Source organism: Euleptes europaea, chromosome 1, assembly GCF_029931775.1.
Source record: "Euleptes europaea isolate rEulEur1 chromosome 1, rEulEur1.hap1, whole genome shotgun sequence".
In the NCBI taxonomy this organism is placed as follows: Eukaryota; Metazoa; Chordata; class Lepidosauria; order Squamata; family Sphaerodactylidae; genus Euleptes; species Euleptes europaea.
The window spans coordinates 66112722-66140262 of NC_079312.1; the positions used below are offsets into that span (position 1 = coordinate 66112722).

Here is a 27541-nt window from a genome sequence, read left to right on the forward strand (position 1 = left end):
TTGAACCAAAATGAGAATCTCAAGATAAGAGCCAGATAAAAGGATGGGGAAAGGGTTGTCTGTTTCTTTGTTTCAAGCCCTTCTTATCCTAACAGGTGCCTCATGCATCTCCCATGGAGATGTGACTTCATCATACTAACTCAAAGGGGCAGATAGACTAATAATGCCTGGAAATTTGTAATTTCTCTAATGTGGGGAAATATTCAGAATTACAAGTTAATAGACCCAACAACAGTGTAAGGTTCTTATAAAAACTTGCTGGGCTAGGTTGCTAAACTAAGTATAGAATTAATTCTTGAGGAATAAAACACACAGTACTAATAAAGAAACAAGTTGCTTCCTCAATCTAGTTCCACATTTACTTGTTTCTAGTTTACAGGTTCCTAGTAAATATTGTCTATGTAAACTACTCACTTGACCTATATAGGGGAATGGAGGCAATAATGTCTTTATAGCAATAAGTCATGGTAGCAATAAGTCATGGTGCCAAAAGTATTTTCTCAACATCAGTTTTCACAAGCTGTGCATTTGGGAGATTTTTCTGTGCCTTTCAGATAAGCTTTTAAATCAAGGCACAGATGACTGCTCATGTGAATTTTGTACGCACAGTATCACTGACTTTACTGCAACTTGACTGTACCTCCCCAGTTTACCTTCCTCCTGCTTTTCACCTGATGTCAACATTTCGTTCTTCAAAAACCATCTCTGTAGAGATTTCCTCTGGTAGTTAAATGAATGGTTATGACAATTCAATCTGGAAAACAGAAAAAACTACTGAAGACTGCAAATAACCACTGCATAAAAGCATCAAGGGTCGAAGAAGTTGAGTTTTTGTTGTTGACATCTTGATAATTCAAAGCATGTTGGTGGAGTATTGCGTACATCTTAAGAGCTGTATCTTGAAGCTGCTGAGCTACACACACTCAAACAGAAATCTCCAGCTAGCTCTTCTTTTCCTTTAGAGAGAAAGACCAAGCCTTGATTTAAATAGAGTTTACTTTCCTGGTCTTGCAATCAGGACACACACACCCACCCACACACACACACAAATAAGTAATGTGTATTTAATTTAAACAGGTTAGTGTAACTATAGGTCCTGTCGTTATTCAGCATTCCTGGTGGAACAGAAAAAGCCTTAAGGAGAGTTATTTACTCTGGGTAAGGCAGAGAACACTGATTGGGAGGGACTCAATAGCTTATTTTTCACTTTTTGTGCTGAATGCCAACTGACTGTAACGCTGCACCCCTGAGCCATAACGTGGTTGATTCAATGGCAGTGGCTAAGCCTATCTTGTCTCAAACATCTTTTTCACACTAAAGTGACCTGACCATGCAGGGGGCAGAGTCTGCTTCCTTCAGTTCCAAAGTTCCCAGGACTAATTCTTACTGGGAGTTGATTGGGAAAGGGAAGGGACACACATTCCAATATACAAAGCCATATTGCTAGTGTTGAATGTTGTAGAACAGCTGTGTGACTTACCTGAAGTCTGCTCCTTTCAAAGTTTTAAACATACTGTGTTCCCTGTCATGGCAGGGAATTATATTTCCATTCCACTTCAAGCTGTGAAAATCATCACTGCCAGGGATGAATCCTCTGCAGATGTCACTGTCTGCCCTGACTAAACTTCCCACAGCTGGTATATCCTGATGGAAATATAAGCATTTGGTTTCTTGTGTTAAACACAGGAGCTATACCTCTTTAAACTGAGTACATTTTCCCTTGAAGTTCACAATCATAGGCTACTAAATTTACATGAGTAGATTCATCACTGAGTATGTCATTGTTTTGTCCAAAGACAAATACAAAAATATTTCTTCTTTCGTTTCCAATGTTGATACATTAGAATTCCGACTGAAAGTTAATGAGTAAGCAACACCTTAAATCACAATGACCTCAACAACAACAGCTAAGGAACAACAAGTAGAAGATTTTTTTTACCTGTATCCCTCTGACATGGCTCTTCAAGGCCAATTTCATCGGTTTATCCTTGAGGAGGCCTTGGATGCGGGCTAGCTGGCAGCTGGCTTTTGGTCCTCTGGAGATGAGCTCAGTTTCTGGACAGCACCTGTGAACTCTGAGTCCTGTGTTGCAACGTGCATCCTTTTGATGCTCTTTTGTTCATAAAACATGTCCATTGAAAAATAATGCATAGAATTATGAAACAGGTTTTAAATTCAAAGTAACTGGTATCAAACAGTACTGTTCATTAGTTATCAATGAAAACTTTTGTCCATGAACTTCTGAGGTAGTCTCTGTATAAATCCTCAAGAATTGTCTCTATATAAATCCTCAAGAACACTAGAGCAAGGGATTAATAAAGAGGGCAGTGTAGATGGCGTTGATCAGTGACTGCCGGTTCTGAGTTTTTGGCTCCCTAAGTTTTAGTTAGCTTTAATGCCTGACCAAAGTCACGAATCCTGTTAACATACCCAACTAATGCACACAAAGAAGGAGGAGTGGCAACAGAAGTACAGGCCTGTTCAATATTCTGGGTGAATATATGCAATCACAATGTTGCTATTTCCTGTGGCCTCCCTCCCCCTCCCCATATTGGGAATTAACAATGATGAAAGTGACCTCTATGCACGACAGCAGAAATGTGGGAGCCCCTTTTTTCCAAGCTCTGCTCCCATAGTATTGCTCTAATCATTAAAGGGCTGCAACCATGTGAGTTCTTACTATAAAATGGTTGCCTGCACACATTACACCCGTTTCTTGGGATACTCTCCAACAGTGACTGGGATCCCACATACCGCATAACTGGTGATGCATGCCCAAAGGGGCTCTAAGCTCAAGGGAAATAGCAGCATCATGATTGCACACGTTCACCCAGAATAATGAACACCTACAGCAGGCCTATGCAATTTATCACGCCCTGATAAATCATTTTTGATACTGAGACCTTTTTTAATTATGGCACAGGGTGTGAAGGTATACAGATCAAGGAAAATCCCACTGGGAATTCTCAAGGCCCTAGGTATCCATATATCTACCATAGCGCTCTCGATCCTAGGATACTGGTCTTATTTTTAAACCTGATTTACAGTTGTAGGAATGGGTTGCTTGTCAAGTATCTTAAATCCTACTGGAAAAGCATCAGGGAGGCAGCAGTTACCAATGACGTAGGTGTCAAGGCCCACAAAGGAATATGAAGGCTTTGTGTAAAGGTCAAAATCAAGTTTCCGTTTGTCCCAAGTCCACCTGTCACGATCCAGCACTGGCTTCAAAATGCTTCTGTGAAGAATGTTCTCTTCCCATTTCTAAATGAAAATATCAGCTTTTAAGAAAGTATTTCTACATTACTGCCCTTCAGAAAATATACAAAAACTAACAACAAAAATCTTAATTTTTAAAATTTGTTATTTATAGTCTGCCTTTCTCAAAATGGACTACATTATGTAAGTCAGTGCAATCGTAGTGATTGTACTGATTTACAATATGTAATCCACCAACAGGGCCCAGACCTGGATAGCTCAGGCTAGCCTGATCCCATCAGATCTCAGAAGCTAAGCGTGGTCAGCCCTGGTTAGGACTTGGATGGGAGACCACCAATGTATTCCAGGGTCGCTACACAGAGGCAGGCAACGGCAAACCACCTCTGACCATTTCTAGCCTTGAAAACCCTACCGGGGTCACCGTAAGTTGACTGCAGAAAAAGCAGACAGTAGGATAAGGAGACACCTAAGTAGGACTAGGATTGCAGAAACCTGAAACAAGGTGTAAGTATTAAACATGACATGCTAAATAATGCAACAAATGTTATTATGTAAGTAGAAATGTTATGCAGTGCAAGCAAGATAAAAACATACAGCAACAGATAATAACATAGTAGCAGTATAGTCTATAGTCCTATTCCTTCTACTGAAATGTCTTCCTGAAGCCTTCTGTTCTAATACAGCCCTAATTTTTTTATAAAACTGTCCTCCTCAGCAATTCTGTTTTACATAGTTTGCGGAAAGCCAAAGGTGTGGGAGCCTTCCAACTTCATCAGGCAAGCTGGTACAGAGAATAAGAGTATGGGTAGTTGTTGATCTTGCCCATTTGCAGGGTGGCATGTGTAGAACGCCATGTGCAGTTCAGTGAAAGCGTGGCAGGAAACAAGAGACAAGGTGGTCCTGCAGATATGAGGTCAGTTTCTAGCCCCTTTTTGTTGTGGAGATATATGCTTCTCCCTTATATCTCTGCAAGTGCAAGGGTGAGACTCCCATTTTTAAAAAAAATGAAAGCTGGGAATTCAGAGAACTTGACAGACACGTTGCTATGGCATTATAACACTGTAACAATATTCAATTGCTGGTATTTTTTGTAAAAGTCTCCCACGGAATGTGGGTAATGGTGGCTGCTGCCAGGGAAGTGGGGTAGGGAAAATGTGGGGAAGCCTGCAACATAGAAGCTCCATTGCTGCTGCACTGTATTCAGCAACTGCGCCAACAGAGAAACTGCAAAAGCCCATTCCCAAGTGAGGTAGGTCAGGCTCAGGGTCTGTGACTGGCCCAAGCACACTCAGCAGCAAGCTTCCACGGCAGTGGGGATTCGAATTTTGGTCTCCCAGATCCTAGCCCGACACCCTAACCACTACACCACTCTGGCTTTGTGTTCTTAAAGTTGTGGGAATGAATTAAGTAGGGGACATATGGTATCTAATCTGTGCACAAAAGACACATGAAGTTTTCCTAAGTGTCTCTCCATTCCGGAATGGATACAGGCTGTTATTTCTATTGCTGGTCTAAGTATCTTTGCATAGTAACTTTAAATGCAGATATGCCATAATATAAGTATTTCCATTGAATCTGTGTAATTAAAATAATGTCCAACACTACTGTGACTTTTTCAACTGACTCTACAGCCACCATGAACTGCAACAGAAAAGAATGTGGGGCTTGGAGTAGGGAGACAGGTACATTTAGACAGGTGCATTCAGTAGAATATTTACTGTACAGTGTTATGAGGATAAAATGTCACTGTGTATATTAAAACAGCAAAGAAGGATGTAGAAATTTAAAACTCATAGTTACCTCTGTTAGCTCCTCTAATCGCGCCTCATCAGGCATATGACAATGCATGTTGGATTCGAAACTGCTCTTAAAGCCAGGAAATACAAACCCTTCGGATGTCAGCCATTTCTTCTTTGAAAGGGCAAAGGAGTCCTTTCTTGTACTATCTTTATCCACTGGGTCAAACATGCCAGAGAGATAGTTGTGAGAATAAGCATACCTTTTTCCTGGTGCCTAAGGAAGATAACCATTATTAAGTATTTCTGCATGAGTTCTTATCCTCTTGAATTTACCTCAAGCCTATGAATTTAAAAGCTACCCTTATCCATTCTATGCATCTTTGCTGCAATTGAAAATATATGAATCCAAAGCTGAGAACCACAGTTGCTTTCTTGTCCTCAGGCTGTCCCCTTAAATTTCAATTTATTTCAATATATATATCCTGACTTTGTTTTACTCAAAGGCGGGCTGATAAGAAAAGTCAAAAAGAGATAATATAAATAAAAGCAGACATTCATTATCCAATACCAGGGTAATTTTCTGTGGTAGGCTTGTTGCTGACATGATTCTGCATGAAATTGCCCATGCAACAGAGGTTCCAGACAGCCCACGATAATGTGTTTCTCCCAATTTTTAGCAGGGCCCTTTGGCACCCGACATGCATTGAAGCCTTCCCCTGCTGTGGTCTCACGTAACCCTTGGGATTCTCTCTGTGCACCCTGTTGTAATTTTTTTTAGGAATGTAGTTCTGCATAGAAATAACACCATACTTTTTTTAAAGGTTTTAACAAACACCTCCATGTCTTTGTAGGTACCTCTGTGGATCCCCTCCCCCCTCCCCAAAAGGCAGGCTGAGCTGTGCGTGATCCTGTTCTGGTTCTTATAAAACTTATGAGTAATGCTGGATAGGAATAATGCAATATCTAGGGTTGCCAGGTCCCTCTTCACCACCGGCAGGAGGTTTTTTTGGGTGGAGCCTGGGGAGGGTGGGGCTTGGGGAGGGACTTCAATGCCAAAGAGTCCAATTTCCAAAGAGGCCATTTTCTTCAGGTGAACTGATCACCATCAGCTGGAGATGAGTTGTAACAGCAGGAGATCTCCAGCTAATACCTGGAGGTTGGCAACCATAGCAATATCTTTAACAATCTTTTAAAAATACTCATATTTGCAGAGCCTTCAACGATCCCCTGCCCTCTGTCTAAAAGGCAGGCGATTCTCTTCAGCATCAACAAATGAAAAGCATATTATTTATTTATATCGCACCTTTCTACCTGAAGGGACCCAGCGTAGCTCACATTGTTCTCCTTTCCTCTGTTTGATCCTCACAACAACCCTGTGAGACAGTGTGATGGGCAGGAGGCTGCCCTGTGCAAGAGGTAAAACAGCCACTCAGCTGTTTCAACCCTGAGCCTTTGGGAATGCTGCTCCAGCATCCAATCACCTTGCAGAGGGGGGAGGGAAGCAGTCTTAGTTCAGGTCTGCCTCAGGTAGAGGGCAGTCATAGTTTTGGGTCTGCCTCGGCAAAGGAGCAGACAGTTCGAAGGGTAGCTCTGCCTGGTAGTATGGCAGGTTGGTTTAGCTCTATCTCTGGGAGAGAATAGGGTACCCAGTTTTTAGTCTTGTTTCTGGTGATGAGCAGAACTTGTGCCATTTAGTCTGACTCTTGGGAAAGGGCAGGCCAGTGTGGACAGCGACCTGTCTGTATGAAAGGCTCCAACCCGGTGGCTAATCAGTGAAAGCCTGTTGGTAACCGCAAGCATTAAAAAGAATTCACCATATAATCTGGACATAAGTGATCTCTGAGCTCTTCGTGCTTAATACAAAACTCGCTTCACACAGGAACAACCCAAAGCCTTTATACATGCTACCATAAGCGCATTCCTGAGGTAGGGAGCTGAATTGCCTTAGGAGGCGACATGACCCCAATGCCAGCATCCATGCCATTTGACCAGTGATGATAGCGTTGTACCACTTGCCCCAGCCTGCCTGGACAGCCACAGCATCGTGGTTCTCAGATGGTGGTTCAGCCTTGCGCCGGCGTCCTAGGAGGCTTTCCCAGGCATTCTGGAGGGGCGGAGCTGCAGGTAGGCAGCTTCCTAACCCCTTTCAGCCCAGGAATGCCCATTTTTGTAACGACAGTGCTGCGCCAGTTTTTTGTTGGTGCAGCATTGCTGTTCTCTATGGGGCTCCCCTCACTTCTTTAATTTTTCTGGGGGAAATGCCCCCCCCTGCAGTGGCCATGAATCCTATCTCCTAATTGTGAAGACATGACATCCGGTGCTACTTCCTCTGCCTAACTGAACCAGAGAGAAAGGTGTTTTTCCCCTCACCTTGCTGGCCTCCAATGGGGATATGAAGTAGGTAGGAAGGGGATTCAAAGGGAAAAGGAAGCCAGATTGTCTATTTGGTCAAAGGTGGCCTAGCTCACTACAGTAGGGCAGAGCTGGGGGGGGGGTGCTTGTTCTCTTCATCAAGGCAAAATGTGAGCTGGGGCAGGACTTTCAATAGCAGATGAGACAGGAAGTTAGAAGTCCACCCTGCTTCCACGTCCTATGGGAGGAATAGCTCTCAATCAATGAAAATGCCTTTCATACTGCTGGAAAATAGCGTCACGGCAAAGTCTAAACTTTCATTCCAAAGAGTTAAGATCAGCAACCCAACCCTATCTCAGGTAACATCCCTCCAAAACAGAACAATATTGTACCTGAGACAAAGATTTGGAGCAATCCTCTATTTGTTGGCACAGAAAATCTAAGGATCTTAATTATGCAACATTAATCTTGCCAACACTGAATATTGTGCTTTTTAAAAAATCAAGATTGTGAACTCAAGTCCACCTTGTTTTCACTTACAGATTGTTGCAAAGGTTTCCTTGGATTTGTTTAAATATTTATTAACAATCTGGCTAAGCTATCTGGTGACATTGCTAAGAGAGTGATCCAAACAAAAACCATACGCTATGCACAGCAAATTCTACCAAACCATGAGAGATTAAAATGGCTTCATTAATTAAGATCTATCTTTTTAATTGGAATATCAAAGTGATTCAAGTAGCATTCAGACAGATTTCTGTCAGTTTCACATCTAGCTACATTTCCTGTTTCAAAAAGGATGTTTTCATGTAACGTTTAACCTGATGTTTTGCCAGTCATCAAAAATCTTAAAATGCATCCAAATACTTAGTGACTTAACAGAAACTGTTGCAGATTACAGAGACTGTTGCTTAGTTCCTTATAATCTTACGACTAACTGATGGAGCTCCCTTGCATTAAATGGGAGTTCCATATCAGATTGCTGATTACAATATCCTTTCCACTGTGTGAGAGGAGGCATACATATAAATAAGAATTTTAGTTTTGATTTGACCTGCACAGCCAATCTGGTGAATTTTTTATTTGACTATCTATTTGTGGTTTCATACCCCCCCCCCTTAGGTAAAGGTTCCCTGGGCAAGCACCAGGTCATTCCTGACCCCTGGGGTGACGTCACATCCCGACATTTTCTAGGCAGACTTTGTTTGCGGGGTGGTTTGCCAGGGCCTTCCCCAGTTCTTTACCCCCAAGCAAGCTGGGTACTCATTTTACCGACCTCGGAAGGATGGAAGGCTGAGTCAACCTTGAACCGGCTAGCTGAAACCAACTTCCGTTAAGATCGAACTCAGGTCGTGCGCAGAGCTTGGACTGCAGCACTGCAGCTTACCACTCTGCACCACGGGGGCCCCCATTACAAATTAATAAAACATTAATGTACTGTATCACAAAATTCCTAGGGATAATCTTCTGAAAAACATACTCTAAACTGTCAAGCTTATCTAATATTGTATTAGCAATGGCACCCATTCATTGTTAAGGGCAGGAAAATTTTCCACAAAACAATAAAATGCTAGAAATTTTTGTCTCACGCTAGCATCCAACTAGCATCAAGATTGTAGCTAATGCTGCTTTCTTACCTGTGCCATCTCTTGACGAAGCAGGTGCTTTGCAATTTCTGCAGAATTCAATTTCTGAATGCTGTAGTTAAAGATGGACTTGCCATCAGAAGGGCAAGCTCTAATAACACTAGGGGTCTCATTTTGCATCATCTTACTAAGCAGGCTCACATTGTCAATGTTAGCCTGGAATAAAAGTTAACATGATAACTTGTTAATTCATTAAAGAAAATAATGCACTGGAAAATAAACAATAGATAAGATTTGGAAGCCAAAGCATGGATCAGCACAGGAATTATCTGGGGAAGCCAGGTTATGGTAAGCCAGGAAAACAGAGTACTAGCGTGCAGTGAAATATTTTAGGAAGATTGCCTGAAGCAAGATTTACAACATGGAAGAAGAAATGTGCAAAAGTCCTCCTCTCCAGCGTTAGCCATAAGCAGAACAAAAAGGAAGAGTGATTTAGCCTGACTTCCCCTATACTGTGGTGCATTTTGTACATAAGGGTACCCCAATCCTCAGATAAGTCTTTGGTGGAAACTAGTAAGCTGATGGGAGAAGTGGAAGGCAGGAGCTTGGAACTGCTTCTAATATTGAACATGTAGGGTTGGACCCAAACTTCAGCTTGAGTAAGAGGTGAAACAGGTTGAAGAGCCAGCATGGTATAATGGTTAAAAGCAGCAGATTCTAAACTGGAGAACCAGGTTTGATTCCCCACTCCTCCACATGGAGCCTGCTGGGTGACCTAGGGCTAGTCACAGTTCTCTCAGAACTCTCTCAGCCCCACCTACCTCACAAGGTGCCTGTTGTGGGGAGGGGAAGGGAAGGTGATTGTAAGCCGCTTTGAAACTCCTTAGAGGAAAGCGGGGTTTAAAAAACAACTCTTCTTCTCCTTCGTTTCCTCTTCCCCATTCAGACCCATATTGCTACTACTCATGTCATTCCTGAGGGTCCTGTGATCCTCAGAGGGCCTAGTTACCTGTTAAATTTTCTCCAGGTCCATGTGATCAAATGTGCCTTACAAATTATGTGCTCAGGACTGTGGCAATGTGAGGAGAGGGAAATTCAGCCTTCAGCTATTTCCATGAACTGAAATGGCTTCAAGGTGCACTATCTGCCCGGTGGGGGAAACTGAGTGTACACCATCCGTACACGAGCCCCAAGAGGGCAAACAATGCCCCTCGGCCCTTTCAGGTTTTTTAAAAATGGCACAGGAGGAAGTTGAAGTCCACTGTCTCCAAGAGCCTGATCCTAATCAGGTTTGCACATGCCTGAGATTAAGTTCCCAGACACAGAACTTGCTATGCTTGTGTGATTATGTGGACCTGTGAAAAAATGTAATGTTCAGGGACATCTGCAATAGCTTTTCAGAGGATGTCAGAGACTGTAATGCAAAGGACAAGGCAGGAAAAGACCATTTTGCAAGAAGAGCTCTGTTTGCAGTTCTTTGGATACAATTTGAACTGTATATACTGGTGCATTCTGTTAACACAAGGCACATGATGAAAAGGCTATGAAGAGGTTTACCTTAAGAGGTGATTCCAACAGTCAGGACAGAACATGATACAGCTCTCCTGCAAACTTGTACCACTTTAGAATAATCTAAAACATCTGTTTAAGCCTTTTCCTGGTGCCCAAGATGTCTGTATGCTCTAAGAGTGCTTTAAAATAATAATAATAATGTGCACGCTGTAGTGGCATAAGAGGGCTGTACCATGGCAGAAACAGACACTTGCCCTTCCTCCAATTAATTCAGAATGGTGTACATGTTTCTCCTCTTCTACATTTTACCCTCACAAAACCCTTGTGAGGTAGGCTAGGATGACAGAGACAACTGATAACAAGGGAAATTGGTTGGCCACTGTATGAAACAGAATGTGGGAATAAATGAACTAGTAGTCTGATCTGGCAGGGCTGTTTTTATATTCTTACAACTGGCTCAGGGTCTCCCAGCAACCGGTCTCCCAGCTGTAGTCAGGAACTCTAATCACTGCATGAGACTAGCTCTCAGGCTGCTGAAGACCTACCTGAATATAGTCTTGTGGTGCCTCACTTTCCATTTCCCTTTTTCTCAGCATGTACAATTTATTCTGGTTATCCAAAAGGGACCACCTCCTTTGTTTTCTCTGAAAGGAGCTTGGATGCTGGCATATCTCCACGATTTCTGGATGCTGCTGAATGAGCAGGTCATCTTTAGCCAAGGGGATCCCAAATTCCTGGCTCAATGAAGTGATCATTTCTACAGAGGGCAACAGATCGTAATGTACCACATCCCTTAACTTCTTACTGTGGCAGATGTAATCAAGCCTGGGAGATGAGGCAAGGGATGAAGAAATCAAATCAGCTACGCATCATCACAAAAGTGCGACACTGTTCCTTGATTTATCACAAATTAGAAAAATATAAACACTGATATATCCATTCAGTCAAATTAGCAGTGAATATGAAGGTGTATATCGGCAAGAACAGTGAATGTGTCTATCCGCAAGTATTTGTAGCAAGGAGCCCCGTGGTGTAGAGTGGTAAGCTACAGTACTGCAGTCAAAAGCTCTGCTCACGACCTGAGTTCGATCCCGATGGAAGTCGGTTTCAGGTAGCCGGCTCAAGGTTGACTCAGCCTTCTATCCTTCCGAGGTCGGTCAAATGAGTACCCAGCTTGCTGGGGGTAAAGGGAAGATGACTAGGGAAGGCACTGGCAAACCACCCCGTAAACAAAGTCTGCCTAGTAAACGTCGGGATGTGACGTCACCCCATGGGTCAGGAATGTCCCAGTGCTTGCACAGGGGACCTTTACCTTTAAGCCAGGGGTGGGGAACCTTTTTTCTGCCAAGGGCCATTTGGATATTTATAACATCATTCACGGGCCATACAAAATTATCAACTTAAAAATTAGCCTGCTATATTTGGTCATTTAGCCAAGAGGCACGACCGGAGACAGCTCTGAGTGTCTGCCACGCAGAGCAACTCGCTTTTGAGCTCTGCCGTCCCCAGCTGAGCCTGAGAGATTCAGGCAGGGCAGCAAACACAAACTCACATCCGCCTTGAACAGAGGCGATTCCTGTCCGTGGGAAGGGGCGGATCACCAGTCTTAGATCCTTCTGAGCTACAGGTCTGCCAGGACCCATGAAGGGCCACATCAAATGATTTTGCGGGCCTTATACGGCCCCCGGGCCTGATGTTCCCCACCCCTGCTTTAAGCCATGGCACTATTTTGTAGTTCTTGCAAACAATAAATGCACCTTTTGACAACACAATATCTCCATAGGAAACGTGACTAGCCATGCTGACATTGGAGTACAGGATCCCCACAGCTTAGTACATGTTGTAGCCATACAACCCCCACAAGGTTAAAGGAGAGGCCAAAAAAATCCTATTCCACTCTCTTGCCCAAATCCAACTTTAATGCTCTAGAGTAGACAGTCCAAAGTAAAACTCATGTAGACTAGTGCAATCCGGGAAGGGATAGCTATATTGTTGAGATTACGCTGCTTCCTCAGGTCAGATGTACATGGGTGTGATTTGACAATATGATAACCGCAAATTTACCCTGTGCCTATCATAAGCGAGTACAGTGTGAACAGCCAGAATGAATTGCTCAGGTCCTGTCAACCCCTATCCCCATGGCTCCTTCAGGAAAGAACTACGATTTATCTATTGTCAGCATAATTTTTCTTCATATCTAAAGTATGATGATCTTGGCTTTTCTCTGGCAAGTTCTGGCAGCTGATCTCTTACTCCTTTGTGTGTCGTTGAGAAGTTGTGTTAGAGCCAGATAATCTTTTCAAGGAGATACAGGTTGCAAAGTTTCTTCATCATGACATTTCTCATAACGTAAGAACTTAAGAAAAGTCATGTTGGATCAGACCAAGGCCCATTAAGCCCAGCAGTCTGTTCACACAGTGGCCAACCAGGTGCCTCTAGGAAGCCCACAAACAAGAAGACTGCAGCAGCATTATCCTGCCTGTATTCCACAGCACCTAATATAATAGGCATGCTCCTTGATACTGGAGAGAATAGGTGTGCATCATGACTAGTAGCCATTTTGACTAGTAGCCATGGATAGCCCTCTCCTCCACGAACATGTCCACTTCCCTCTTAAAGCCTTCCAAGTTGGCAGCCATCACAACATCCTGGGGCACGGAGTTCAACAAATGTAACTATGCGTTGTGTGAAGAAATACTTCCTTCTGTCTGTTTTTAATCTCTCACCCTTCAGCATCAGCAGATGACCCCGTGTTCTAGTATTATGAGAGGGAGAAAAGCTTCTCCCTGTCCACTCTCACCAAACCATTCACAATTTTATAGATTTCTATTATGTCTCCCCTTACCCACTTTTTTCTGAGCTAAACAGCCCTAAGCGTTTTAACCGCTTTTCATAGGGCCGCTGCTCTCATTTTGGTTGTTCTTTTCTGTACCTTCTCAAGCTCAGCAGTATCCTTTTTTAGGTGTGGTGACCAGAACTGTACACAGTATTCCAAGTGTGGTCTTACCATAGATTTATACAAAAGCAGTATGATAGCAGCAGTTTTATTCTCTATTCCTCGTCTAATTATGGCCAGCATGGAATTTGCCTTTTTCACAGCAGCCACACATCTCCTTTGTCATTTGTGGCCTAACTGCCTGATGGTTGTTATGGCTGTGGCCACAATAAAAATACATCCAGATCTCCTAAACAGCTATGCATTCTTGATCCTGGACTCAGAGGAAAACATCACTCTAGTTGACATTAAATAGTCAGTTGTCTGAGGGCATTTTAGAAGAAGGCACAGAAAAAAATTAATAAAGTTCTAGGTCATCTTATTGCATAAATCTCAGTTCTTTGGAGCAACATTCAGGACTCTCTGGAAACAAAAAATTGGGTGGAATTGGCTCTGCTTCACTTGGCACTACAGTTAGTAAGCAACAGATGGGACAGAAGCCTTGCTCTTTTTAATCACTGGCAAGACTTTGCCATAGCTCTGTGGGTGAATGTGTGGGACTGATGTAACTGTCTGAAAAGAATAATAAATGCCATGCACTCATAACTATGCCTCAGATGCAGTACAGCCATTACCCTATTCTGCCCCCACCCCATGAAAGGTAGAAAATGAAATTATCCCCTCTATCAGCTGTAGGGAGCATATTATCCATGCATTATAAATCAACTTTGAACATTTGGAGAATGCACGTTAACGAGATGCATCTGTTTGGGAGGATGTAGGTATGAAGGGGAAATTTCTCTACCATAGTGTGTTAGCTTTGTTTTTCCTTATTTTTGCTGGTATTTTTACACTCATAAACTGGTTAGGATAGGACAGAATATGAAGAAACAGAATGGTTTCCAACTGGCAAAGGTGTTAGACAAGGATGTATTTTATCTCCCTACCTCTTCAATCGGTGTGCAGAACATATCATTAGGAAAGCTGGATTAGATTTAGATGAAGGTGGAGTGATAGTTGGAAGGAGGAACATTAACAATTTGAGATATGCCGATGATACTACATTACTGGCAGAACTCAGCGAAAACTTGAAATTAGGGTACAGCGCCATTCATGGTTAAAGGAAGAGGATTTATGCAGGCTTCCTTAGGGTCACCACCTTTTTTCTGGCTCTAGTAAATTCAACAGGTGCTGTTTTCTGTAGTGCAAGGCTACCACGAGGAGGACAAAATCCTCGGGGCTATAGGGGTGTGCAAGTCATTTGCTTTCAGACTTTGGGTCTGACCGGGGGGGGGGGTAATATTTATTTGGGGGCACAGCTCTGTGCCAACAAGGAGCCAGAGCGGGTTTCATTCACATGGGGTCTAGGTGGCAGGGATTTGTCACTCCTGCTTTCTCGTGGCTTCTAGCCCTGATCCAGAGCAACGGGTATGCAGTAACGCAGGGGTCTCCAACATTTTTGAGCCTGTGGGCATCTTTGGAATTCTGACACAGAGTGCAGCAATGGATGGACATAAGTAATGTGTGTGCACATCTGTGTTAACCCCCACACAGGCAGCCCTACTGTTCCTCATAATGTTAATTATCAGGGTGATGAAGCCACACATATCTTCCATACCGCAACACATGACTGGCACTGTGAGAGGTGACAGCACTGGTTGTCTTGCTGGTCCTTTGTACACTGTTCCTGGTCCAGGGATAATGGACAGGAAAGCCCCCTTCTATGCATACATACTTAACTTGCTTTAGAGAGGCAAACGTGGACTGAATTTAATGCCTTCCAATAGAAATGTATATTTGCTTCACGTGCTTTTCTTTCTTCTGCCTAACTACATGGGGAAAGTGTCCTGGCACAGCTTCAAGCAGCTAGTTGTCAAAAGAACAGTTATAATTCAAGGGAAGAAAAACTAAGTATACCGCACAAAATCAGTGGTGGAGAAAATCAAATTTTAGTTCAAAAATGTTAAAGGGGAAAGGACTACAGAAAGGTGAATAATGCCACCATCCTTTTTATGGTATGGTACTAGGTTTTTTGGGGGGGATGCCAATAGTAAATTGTATTGTAGAAAAATGGTTCACCCTGGAAGCTATAACTTAAAATGGGACAGGGAAAAGGGATACATTCCTTCTTAGATATGCTAACTGCTGGAGCAAGAGCTCTGCTGAATGTATTTGGGAGCAGGTCCTCAGAATGATTGCGTACAGAAAAATGTGTTACCCGACCTCTCCTACAAGAAAGTTAGGATGCTCTCCCCTTCTCTATTTTATCCCCACAGCATCCCTGTGAGCCCAAGATCAGCCCCATGAACTTTGTTGCACACTGGTAAGTAGGAGGGGTGGAAAGGAGGAACAATGTACAAGGGAGAGCAGTTTATTTGACCTTTTAGATCCCAACGTGTTTCACGATAACCTTCGTCAGGGGATCTCAATCAGAAACTTGAGATCCCCTGACAAAGTTCATTGCAAAATGCATTGGGATCTAAAAGGCCAAATAAACAGCTCTCCCTTGCACATTGTACCTCCTTTTTTCCCCTCCTACTTACCAGTGCAGCCTTATTTTCTTCCTGAGTGGGAATCTGAACTTGGGTCTCTCTTGGTCTCACTACTGCACCCAACTGACTAAAATGATAGTCTGGATGGATTCTTGATTAACCACAACACACAAACATGATGTGGCAGCCACAGGAACTATTAAGTACAACACCTGTAGAATATTAATGCATGGTATTGGTAATATGGCTTTTAAAAAACAGTTTCAGCCTCTACCATCTAAAAGGGCTAGGGCAAAAAAGACATAAGCATTAAAGACCTAATGTGATTATATTATACACCAATCAATGTATGTTTAATAGTAAAACGAGAAAGTGGCACTGCAGGATATCTCCCCGTCAGAAAAGCTGTAGGAAATGGTTCTTGCAAATAAGCAAGATCCTTTGGTTAAGGCAGCATGCCTCTCTACTGCCTAGGAGTGTCAGGATGGATTTTTTCCCCTGTACATATTGCTCTTTATGACAAAGAAGACGAGTTGATTTTTATACTCCACTTTTCTCTACCTTAGCTTGGAAAGAAGGCAACTGAGGGGAGACATGATAAAAGGAAAAGGTGAAGGTCTGTAGAATTATGCATGGCTTGGAGAGAGTGGACAGGGAGAAGTTTTTCTCCCTCTCCCATAATACTAGAACTGCTGAAGCTGGAGGGTAAGAGATTCAAAACAGATAAAAGGAAGTATTTTTTCACACAATGCATAGTTAAATTGTGGAACTCCCTGCCCCAAAATGTGGTGATGGCTGCCAACTTGGAAGGTTTTAAGAGGGGAGTGGACATGTTCATGGAGGAAAGGGGTATTCATGGCTACTAGTTAAAATGGATACTAGCCATGCTGCATACCTATTCTCTCCAAGATTAGAGGAGCATGCCTATTATCTTAGGTGCTGTGGAACACAGGCAGGATGGTGCTGCTGCAGTTGTCTTGTTTGTGGGCTTCCTAGAGGCACCTGGTTGGCCACGGTGTGAACAGACTGCTGGACTTGATGGGCCTTGGTCTGATCCAGCAGGGCTATTCTTATGTTCTTATGTACCTTCAAGGGGTCTCAAAGCAGCTTACAATCACTTTCCCTTCCCCTCAACAGACACTTTGTGAGGTAGGTGGGGCTGAGAGAGTTCTGAGAGAACTGTGACTAGCCCAAGGTCACCCAGCAGGCTTCATGTGTAGGAAAGGGGAAACAAACCTGGTTCACCAGATTAGAGTCCACGGCTAATGTGGAGGAGTGGAGAATCAAACTTGGTTCTCCAGATTAGAGTCTGCCACTCTTAACCATTACGCCATGCTGGCTCTTTCTTAACTGACAAAAACTGGAACTGAGACATCTGATAGGATGAGTGCTTACAAGCTGCCACTAAAATGCTTTCTGAAAATGTATCAGTAAACTGTGTCGCCTGCACCATAACACACACTTTAAACCCCAGACTACTGAAACTCCCTGTTAAAAATGTTAAAACTTTCTAACCTGGACAGAGCTTGGAAGCAGGCCTGAGGAACCATGTCCCTGATGTACAGCAAAGGCTGTTTTGTGATACTTGAGAGTGGTTTGCAGAGACGAATATGATACAAGATTGCTTCAAGATCTACATACAGTCGCTGATGGAAAGACAGCTGGGAGTTATAAAATATTTCTAATCTTCCAGTCTTAGCTTCCTGCATTCTGTAACAGAAGAAAAAAAGACTTTGTTATCAAAATATTTCTAAATTGTGTGTTTCCTGAAGTTCTGTAAGACCTATAAAGTTTTTTTTAATGATTTTTATTTAAAACTAGGGTTTCCAGCAGGCCGGCAGAAAAAAATACCCTGCCCCTTTAATAGAGGCTTTGTGTGTGGAATGGCCTGTGCTGAAGCTTTATAACATGGAGGCAACTAACATCAGCTGGTAAACAATATACTATCAAGCCTCTACTAAAGGGACAGGGCATTTATTTCTCCAGGCATTCCTATTTTAAAATGTGGATTAAATATCCTGCTAAAGAAAAACAAGTACCATATCATGATTAAAATTATTTCATACACTCTTTTATAACCTTTCCTTTTTTTATTTGCTGGAGTCTTTCCCATTGCTTTGCTCTTCTTCCTAGAGACAAAAAAAAAAAAACCTTCTCCAGAAAATAATAATAATAATTTAAGCTGCTTGTGTTATTTTTTATGGGCTGATTCCAGCAGAAGTAATTAGTAAAGAAAGAAATAGTAAAGAAGGCAATTGTTTAATAAATGTTTCCATAGTCCTAACATGAGTACTCTTCCTTAATGTAAATACATGCTCAAGGAAGCAGTGTGGAGAGTCAACATGCTCCATAGAATAAATAATAGGTCGGCTGCGACTTTACGGCACTTTACACACACACACATAAGCACATGTGACAAGACATGCAATTATAACTAAAACTTTGGGAGGGAAGAATTCATTATGCACTGTCCAGTAAATGCCAATAACAAAATCACCAAAGTGTTCCTAATCAGTGCTGATCATAGCTCTCGAACCTTTTCTGGTTTCACCAGGATAAAATTTATAATACTACATTAATCTGCAAAACTTTTCGCATCAGTCATGGAAAGACACAAAACAGTCTGGATCCAGCAATCTGTGGGAGCAATGATTATAGATCTTGCTCTTATTTCTCTTTCTCCAGGCAGTTCCATTCTAATTCCTGGAAAGCTGATTCCCAGGGTTGTGAGACCCACAGGGATTAATAGTCAGATGGGTTGTGCATGGGCTTGCACTGAGGAGGGGGAAGGAGGTGAGATCGCCCTCTCTTTCTTATTCCATCACCACAGTTCTTCTGATAGAAGGTTGATTTCACCCCATTCTTCAGGGCAGCCCCTGATGACTATATGTGCTTTGGCTAATGATATCTACAATACTGCCTCTAACTCCTAAAAAGCTATCACCAATACACAACCTTGGACTCTGAATTTCTCCTCTAGTCCGCATTCTATCAAAACAACTTTTTGAAAAGGGAACAGTGGCTGATGGTGTATTTGCAACATTCCTACATTTATGGAATGGAATCCTTAAGCATAAATAGCACGTATCATAATCTAGCTCTGAACACTTGAAGGACAGTCTCCTCCCATATTGTCCAGCTCAGCGGCCCTGCTGTCTGTGCCCCTGGTTTCAGAGATGAGGCAGAGGTGGAAATGAAAGCATATCCTCCACCATTTCACATATGCAAACAAGGACATTCCTGGGTTATTTTCATTGGTGATACCTTAGTGAGAATGCCCTCCTCGCTGAGGCTCACCTGGCACCTATCTCATTCAGGTGCCAGGAGTTTAGCTAAGGGGTTTTACGTTTCTAGATGTTTTGTGGTCTGCTTCTGATCGGAGGTCTGTTTTATAGGATTTTTTTAGGGTGCTCAGTCAGGGTTTATGCTGTTTTAATCTTATTTGTAGCAGCTTATTTTGTTGTTATACTGCTAATTTATGATGTTTTATGATACTGCTTGTACTTGTAAGCTGCTTTGAGCAGGATGCTGCAGTGGAAAGGCGGAATAACAATTCCCTAAATAGTGGCTTGAATCCCACCTATAGCTCCATGGCACAAGGAAGGTCATAAGGACATTTGCTGATTCCTCCCTCCTGCAGCAACCCAAAACACACCCTGAAATACTGCTCAGAGGTCTTCCACAGGAGGAACATCACCCACACCCACACCCAGATATCTAGGCAGCCTCCAAGCCAATATGCGGAGTGTTTTCCCTTCCACAGAGTGATGGCTCATCTCTCACTAAAGCCCATGTCCCTCTATCTTTGGATCTTAAGCACTGATCCTATCTCTACCTCCAGCAGGCTACAGCTGGAACACACTTTTGTTCAGTCCCTTCCAAGAACAATCCACTCCCTGTTGTACCTCCTTGCAACTTCATAAAGTCTGGTTCTGCATAAAAATAGGTTTTCCTTCTCTTATTTATAATAGGGAAGTTCTCCTTGTTCACTCTCCTCCCTTCTTCTCTCAGCCCCCTCCCCAGAATTGTCTTGTGCCAACTCTTTCTCAGGCATTAGCCAAGGAGTCTTTCAAAGCAGAACTCTGCAACATGGAAAGCAAAGTATCTCTGAGCGCAGAGTGCCTTTCCCAGCGCTCTCCTGCCTCCCTAGACACTTAGGATTCAGGAACTGGTTGCTTCTGATCATAGGCTTAGGCAGAGGTTGCTAGGGCTGGGCCTTCAAACCCTTACATCCACCAAGAGGAACAATATCCATTACTGCCTTTCTCTACCCCTCATTCCAGTAGTCAGTCCTGACAATCATGCATTTAATAAAACTTACCAGCACTGTAGAAGGAAGTCCATTTTACATGCTTTTAGGAGAGAATGTCACAGGAAAAAACCCTCAAATGTATTTAAAAGAATATTTTTATGCCCATTCCTTTGCTTACTTCAATGAGAACTTTTACAGTTAGGTGACCAAATTTTATGTTTTTTGGCACCAGCGTAATTTATATGGCATCAGAATTGTAGAGGTTTATATAAACTTTTGGGAAGCTCCTTTTTGTCAGGCTTACTGAGGGATTGAGCTTCTGATGGAATATATACCAGCATAAATAAATAAATAAACTGAGCTGTTGCTTAAGATGAGAACAATTGGTTTTTTTCTAGGGCACCACTCTTAAAAATGGAGAGCTATCCTGTCCGAAGGTCAGTTGGATGTCATGTATAAAAATCCTGTCCCCTATTCTCATAGGAACAAACAGGACAGAGGGTATACGAAGAAGAATGTTGCTGATCGCCACAACATCTCTACTCAATTTAGGAAATGATTCTAGCCTCACGCTCTCCCTGACATACTAAATTTGCATATAGAAAACCTTTTTTAAAAAATCTGGGGGATGCATTCAACAGAAAAATATCCTGCAGAACTGACAGTGCGGCAGAAGTTCCACCATGTGACTGCTATGCTCTCCGTTTCTGGTGTGCCCGTAGTCCCTGCAGAAAGAGGTCCTAATAAGAAACCAAGAGTGACTACAATATGTTTCTATAGATGACATCTCCCTGTTTAACATATGAAGGATGAGTCCAGCAAAACATCTTTGTGGGAATACTGCAAAAGAACTAAAATGGTTTCCGTTACCTATCTATTCTTTTATTCCACATCTTCTCAAGCGCTTTGTCCTTCAGGCCTTCCACAACAAGCAGGTGAACGGATCCATCCATAACGTGAAATCCAGTAATAATGTCCATTTGGGAAATCTCTTCTGGAGAAAGCTTGCTAGTCAATTTTAACGTATTAAGAGATTTTTGAATTATATGTAGGGGATAAGAATCAAGTTGGAAAGCTTTGGCGTTAATTTCTGTGATCTGTTGAAGCAAATAACTGAGCAGTGACTTGTTTTTATAGTCAAAAATATAGATGATGCAGCCGTAAGGACAATATCCAGTGTCAGCAATTTCATCTTCAGGACCTAAGGGTAAAGCGATTTCAATTCTCACTTTAAGATGGGCCTCTGAGTCTAAATAATGCCCCATTGGTAGTGGAGCAGGCAAAGAGCCATCAGTTGCTTTGGACTTCCAGCTAACATTTTCTGCCATGCAGATGCTTGTATCTTGAACTGAACAGCACTGAATTGGTACACAGATATTCAAGTGCTTTTCACCCAGCAACAATTCTGCCAGACTGATTTTAGCTACCCCATGTGGATGCCATATTTCTTCCTTGGCTGTCATAGAATTCTGGACCGTATATCTGCTAGGGCTTAAATGAGTCAGTTTGCTGTCACCTGGCTCGTCTCCAAACAACGAAGGCTTTTTCGTGATCTCCTCTAATTTCTTGTCTCGGTCATGAACTTCAATCTCCAATGGTGGCCCTCTTAGGTATTCACGTAATTCCTGAGGCTCCATTGTCCCTGCTAGAATCACATTGAGGTCCATGAAGAAGACATCAGTCCCGTGATTGCGACCTTGTGTTTTACGGGCAGGCAAGTCGTGGAATGTGTACTTGCAGTACACAGGATCACACCAATGCTATCAAAAGAATAAGAAAGAGGTGCCAGAGGATCCTTTTTAAGGGCATTCCAACGTATCTCTTTATTTTGTCACTGGGTGGATTCGAGAAAATCACTGCCTCTCAGCAAAACTTACCTGGAGGGAAAACTACCACTCTAATTCTTTAGGGAAGAAGGACAGGGTTTCAAAAGCATAAGGAGAATAGCATCATCACAACCTTTAGGGCACACCTCAACTTTCCTGTCACAGCTTGGGAACTTGACAGGGAGCTAAAAGCAATGGCATTACATTGCTGTCCCAATCTAACATGATTACAAAGCTTTGAGCAGCATTTTGTATGCCTCCAATATTTTTCTAACTAATTCTGAAAATAAGCAGGATATATTGGTCAGACTGCCACTGGCTGGTAATATATGTCCGCTTTAGAGAATTTCACTATGGAAAGGGAAGAGTTGCTGCTCTTGAGTTGTTCAGAAAGTGCTGACACTATGATTTTACTGCCTTTGAAGACAAATTAATGCCACAACTACCTCAACCACTGCTGCCTTGTTGTTACCCGCCCTGAGCACTGCTATAGTGGGGGAGGAGCGGGATATAAATCAAACATATACATAAATAAATACCCACATTTTGCTCATGCAGTAATAACTAATCCTTGTCCCTTACCAAATCTGTGGTGAGACAGTAACCTTCCTCTATTTCTGTACATAGCAGGTATGTCCTTTTCCCTTCCTCAGCTCTTACAAATTCTCATTTATTCAATTATACCACACCTTTCTCCCCAGTGAGGACCCAAAGCGACTTACATCACTCTCCTCTCCTTCACTGCATCCTCACAACAAACCTGTACAATAGGTTTGGCTGAGACTGAGAGCCAAACTAAATGTGACGGCACCCCCGAGTCCATCACTATTCATCACATAAAGCGAAAGATTTAATATTCATTTCTGAAAGTCTGTATCTTACCAGTGTCCTGTAAATCAGAAATGCAAGAAAGGAAGATGCTCTTCACAACTATGTTCTATTTTCCCCAAGGAAGTAATCCTTGGTAGTCTTGATATGAGGAACCAAGAGAGAAGCACTGAATTACCTGCAGCTTTTCAATTGAAACTGGGGTGTCCGGTAAGCATTTTGCACTCAAAATTTTAATGATCAGCGGATTTAAATCTTGTTTCTGTTTCTGAGTCATGAGAGGCCCCTCAAAAGAAAAACCTACGTATACATTAGACAGTTTGGAGGATTTTTCTTCCAGTTGATTGGTCACACAACATTCTCCTGGAAACGAGAAGGGGATGGACATAGATTACTTACTTTATCATTATGATTTTATAATCATGTATATAGAGAGGTATACTAAAGGAATACGATATGCAGTCTCTGCTTAATCCCTTTATCCTCCTGGTGGCCCACATTAGATAACACAACCACTTCTGACGTCTATACAAAATGCCAAGAGTTTAAAGCAAGAGAGGCAAATACTGAAAGCCCTCAGCCTGGCTAACCTCAATTTTAGAATTACAAAGTCTTGCCTTTCATGCATCCTCCCAGCTCCTCTCCATGACTGTCATTAAATCCTTTCCTAAGTGCTGTCGTTGACCTGGGAACTAGGAGAAGGGGCCCTGACCTCCTCCACCCCCAACATCTTCTCCAGTCCAGCAGGGAGCCTTCCTCAGTTAGGGCAGCTGCAAATCCAGTCACCCAACCTTGCACCAATCTTTTTCACTTAAGGGCCAACAAGTTGTGGTGACTGTTTCTTAAACTATCAAACAGCAGCAGTACAGTGCGGGGCAAGGTGAGATTAATCCTGCCTTCTACACCATTTTTGAACACGTCCCTGGATGAATATGTACAGCGGGCACGTGTATGGTATGTTACCTTTTTGGCACACCAGGGGTGGTGGTGTGTGAGATTCTGAAAACAGCCAATGGCAAAAGGTTTAGAAAAGACTTTCCCATGTAACATGCCCCCAATCAGCTTCTCCCAGTGGCTACTGCCCATTACTAAAGAACAGGAGTAGTCAAGCCTTTTGGTCTACAACTCAAAGAGCGCAGGAACGTTTCAGATCTCCTCGGTGGTTACTTTACTGAGTTGCAAAAACGAAACCATGTTTTGTATCCTTATATAACACCCCCTCACAACCCAGTGCTTAGAAACCCATCTTATTTCTTAAATATATTTGTGCATTTGTTCTTGAGATAAATGAACTGCTGCTGTGCTACTGTAGTATTGGTTTTCCATTTATTCCTGCAGAAATGACCCGGGAGACATTAGCAGCTTTATAACTGATAACTCATTGTAACTGACAGACTCTCTTATCGGCACGAACTAAATTGATTAATGAGTAAATCATTTGCAGCAGATGTCTTGGAGAGCAGCAATATACTCTATCCTTTTCATCCCGTGGTTTAGAGAACTAAATTTCAGAGCTACTATAGTAGCACCTGCCAACTAAGGTAGTCTTTATATTGTTGATCTAATTCCCTTTTGCGGAGTTTGTGGGTGTCAGAAATTATGTTATCAATTTTATCACAGTAGATAAGTAGGTCAAGAAAATAAAAAAAATAGTTTTTAATCTAAAATGGCAGTTTTAAATAGTTTAATCGAAAACCCATACCACTGTAACATGGTTCAAAGGCAAAAGTGGGGAACCCTTAAGGCTACAGATGGCCAAAAGCAAAAGGGGGGAACCCCTAAGGCTATTTCTGAATCTAAACAAGTTATTGGTTCTTGTAGGTTATCCGGGCTGTGTGACTGTGGTCTTGGTATTTTCTTTCCTGACGTTTCGCCAGCAGCTGTGGCAGGCATCTTCAGAGGAGTAACACTGAAGGACAGTGTCTCTCTGTCCTTCAGCGTTACTCCTCTGAAGATGCCTGCCACAGCTGCTGGCGAAACATCAGGAAAGAAAATACCAAGACCACGGTCACACAGCCCGGATAACCTACAAGAACCAATGAACTCTGACCATGAAAGCCTTCGACAATATTCTAAACAAGTTAGTTACTGATTTTATTTGTTCTAAGTTTTTATATCTCATCTTTCAGCCCAGAGAATTTCCAAAGTGGCTAACTAATTAAATCTAATTCAAGGCACCAAACAAGTCTTTTCTGGGAAGGGGGTTCACAGAGAGTGGGGGCACCACCAGCTCTGTCAGTGGAGGCACCCCGAGAAGGACCCCACTGGATGATCCATTCAATTTAGACAGCAACCTATACCATGGGCAGTCAGTCTCATTTCTGTCAATTAAACTCATGTGCACAGAGCAACCTGCACGACCAGTCTGATCATAAAAAGACTTGCTTAATTTCACACAGTTCAATGGTCTCAATTTGCTTGAAGGCCCAAGCCTTTTCAATTCAGTTAATGAATATTTTTGGATCTTCAACTTTTTAACCATGCTACAAGGTTCTTCTGTTAAAAATCCACATGCACACAGTTTTAATTGTATCCACACACAAAAAGAACTTCAGGAAATCTGTTACTATTTTATAAAATCACTTGGAGTAGCACGGAGGCACTACAGTGCCCCGAGGCAGAATTGTATGCTCTGGGGCCCTTGTTAGAATCTTTGAGCTTTGAACAACAACAAAAAGAATAAAGTCATTGTTACAGCTGTAGAATTACATCTGAAATGATGCAATAATAGGAACAAAGAGGCAAGAAAAGAAAAACCCAAATTAATTATCGTCAGAACTTTTGGCTCTTCGTTAATATAATGAAAATCAGACAAGATAAAAAGACAATGAATATAATTATTGCTTTCTAAAGGCACTTTGCCCTCCTGTACAACAATTTCCATGTTGCAACAACCACCTGGCTGGCAGAAATAAAGGAATCTTTGTGTTTAACAGCAAACCAGATACCTGTAAAGAAGTTAAAAATAAAGAAAAAGAAAACCCAGTTTAGTGCGTCTCTGGGCCAAGCTCGACAATACTTTGTCTCCAAGTCCATCATGGAGATGCAGTGCTGTTTTGGAACTTCATTTTTTATTTTTCAAAACTCCAGGGGGGGTCCTGCTGGGGACCGTGGCATGGGGGACGAGGGGCACCCTGTCCCATCTTCATGAGCCAAAACACCCCACAGTGTTTTAAAAAGTAAAAAACCACACTCTTAAATGGCGCTGCATCTCACGGCAGACTCAGGGCTGCAGCATCATCTAGTTTATCGCTCTGTGCGCAGTAGGAGAAAAAAGGGATCATACAATTGTTAACGGTCAGGGATAGTGTGAATTTCTTTCTGTACTACCTAAACATGTGTGTGTGGAGTGGATAAACAGTCAGTGAGCCATACTCTTTCTGACCAATGCAGGAGGTTTCTTTATACTTCTATCAAATGAAAGTAGCTGTAATAAGTATTTTTTATTTATGATGCACAAGTGGGGGCCTGCGAAACCCACCCGGGGGGGAACCCCAGGGAGGGAATCCTATCCCTCCCACACACCACTTACCTAAAACGGGGCTGAAGGGAGTCCTCGCCCACCCAGAATGGCTTCAGCTTCCCTCCCTCCCCTGTTGGCCCAGAGTGGCTTTGAGCAAGCCAACTAGAGCAGGAAGGGAGGCCTCCCACCCTCGTTCACCTGTCTGGAGCAGTTTTGGGCAGCTGGCGAGAGCAGGGGGGAGGCCTCACTCGCTTGCCCAAAGTGGCTTTGGGCAAGCCAGTGAGAGCAGGGCTGTGTGTGTGGGGGGGGGGAGGCCTCGCCCGCCGGAAGCCACTCTGGCTGAGCGAGTGAGGCCTCCCCCCTGCTCTCGCCAGCCACCCACAGCTGCTCCAGGAAGGTGAACGAGGATGGGAGGTTTCTCCACTCTTGCCGGCTTGCTCGAAACCGCACAGGCCCAGTGTGGATCCCTGTGGTGGCAGCTGCCACATCCACAGGTAAGAGTGTTGTCTGTGAATGCGCAGACAATGCTGTTTTTAAATAAGGGAGTTTTAAACTCCCCAGTTTTTTTAAATTTCAGATTTTTTTGCACACCTAGGGGGGTTCCCCAAGTCTGCAGAAACATCTATTGGAGGTCAATGTGCCCCCTATATATAATGACAAGTTTTATGAATCTAGGTCATCTTCACTATACCATTTCAGAAGAACAACACCGATATTCCATGCCCATTACTGCACTCCTAAGCCAGATGGCAACACAAGAGAGTAAAAGAGCACCCCAAAATCATTTTGAAAAAAGATGCTACTAAGGCATAAATTGCCCTGACCTGGATGGCCCAGGCTAGCCTGATCTCATCAGATCTCAGAAGCTAAGCAGGGTCAGCCCTGGTTAGTATTTGGATGGGAGACCACCAAGGAATACCTGGGTTGCTGTGCAGAGGAAGGCACTGGCAAACCACCTCTGTTAGTCACTTGCCATGAAAACCCCAAAAGGGGTCGCCATAAGTCGGCTGCGACTTGACGGCACTTTACACACATGCAAGGCATAAATTACCACTGGAAATCTGAGAGAGCCATGGTATCCCTCCACAAAATAACACCCTGAAGAGATGAGATCTTGTTGAAGAGGGGGGCTCATGAGAACTCCAGTGGAAGTAGAAATCCCATTCCCTCTTTCTGCCCCCACCCCACATCCCTCTCTCTTGCTCTGCTGCCCTTTGTTCCATCACTGCTTCCTGACACCTGCAACTGTTCCTCCCCCTGGTCATTCATCCTCCAATCATTCTTCTCCCCATCCCCTTGCCAACCAGTCTTTTCTTCCTACAGCTGCTTACCCCACTTAG

The 27541-nt window shown here is 42.9% G+C and overlaps 1 protein-coding gene across 1 annotated transcript in view; it reads right to left on the reverse strand.

Annotated features, from left to right (window-relative positions):
- Positions 1–567: 567 nt before the first annotated feature.
- The window catches only part of CFAP92 (cilia and flagella associated protein 92 (putative)), a 60123-nt gene continuing 33149 nt past the window's right edge, over positions 568–27541 (reverse strand). Inside the window, exons 8-17 of the mRNA XM_056847086.1 lie at positions 22917–23101; positions 20955–21844; positions 17348–17542; positions 10951–11230; positions 8945–9109; positions 5017–5229; positions 3117–3261; positions 1940–2112; positions 1481–1644; positions 568–754 (exon numbers count right to left, since the gene is read on the reverse strand). Of these exons, the coding sequence (XP_056703064.1) occupies positions 568–754; positions 1481–1644; positions 1940–2112; positions 3117–3261; positions 5017–5229; positions 8945–9109; positions 10951–11230; positions 17348–17542; positions 20955–21844; positions 22917–23101 (2597 nt within the window). The remainder of the gene's footprint in view (positions 755–1480; positions 1645–1939; positions 2113–3116; positions 3262–5016; positions 5230–8944; positions 9110–10950; positions 11231–17347; positions 17543–20954; positions 21845–22916; positions 23102–27541) is intronic.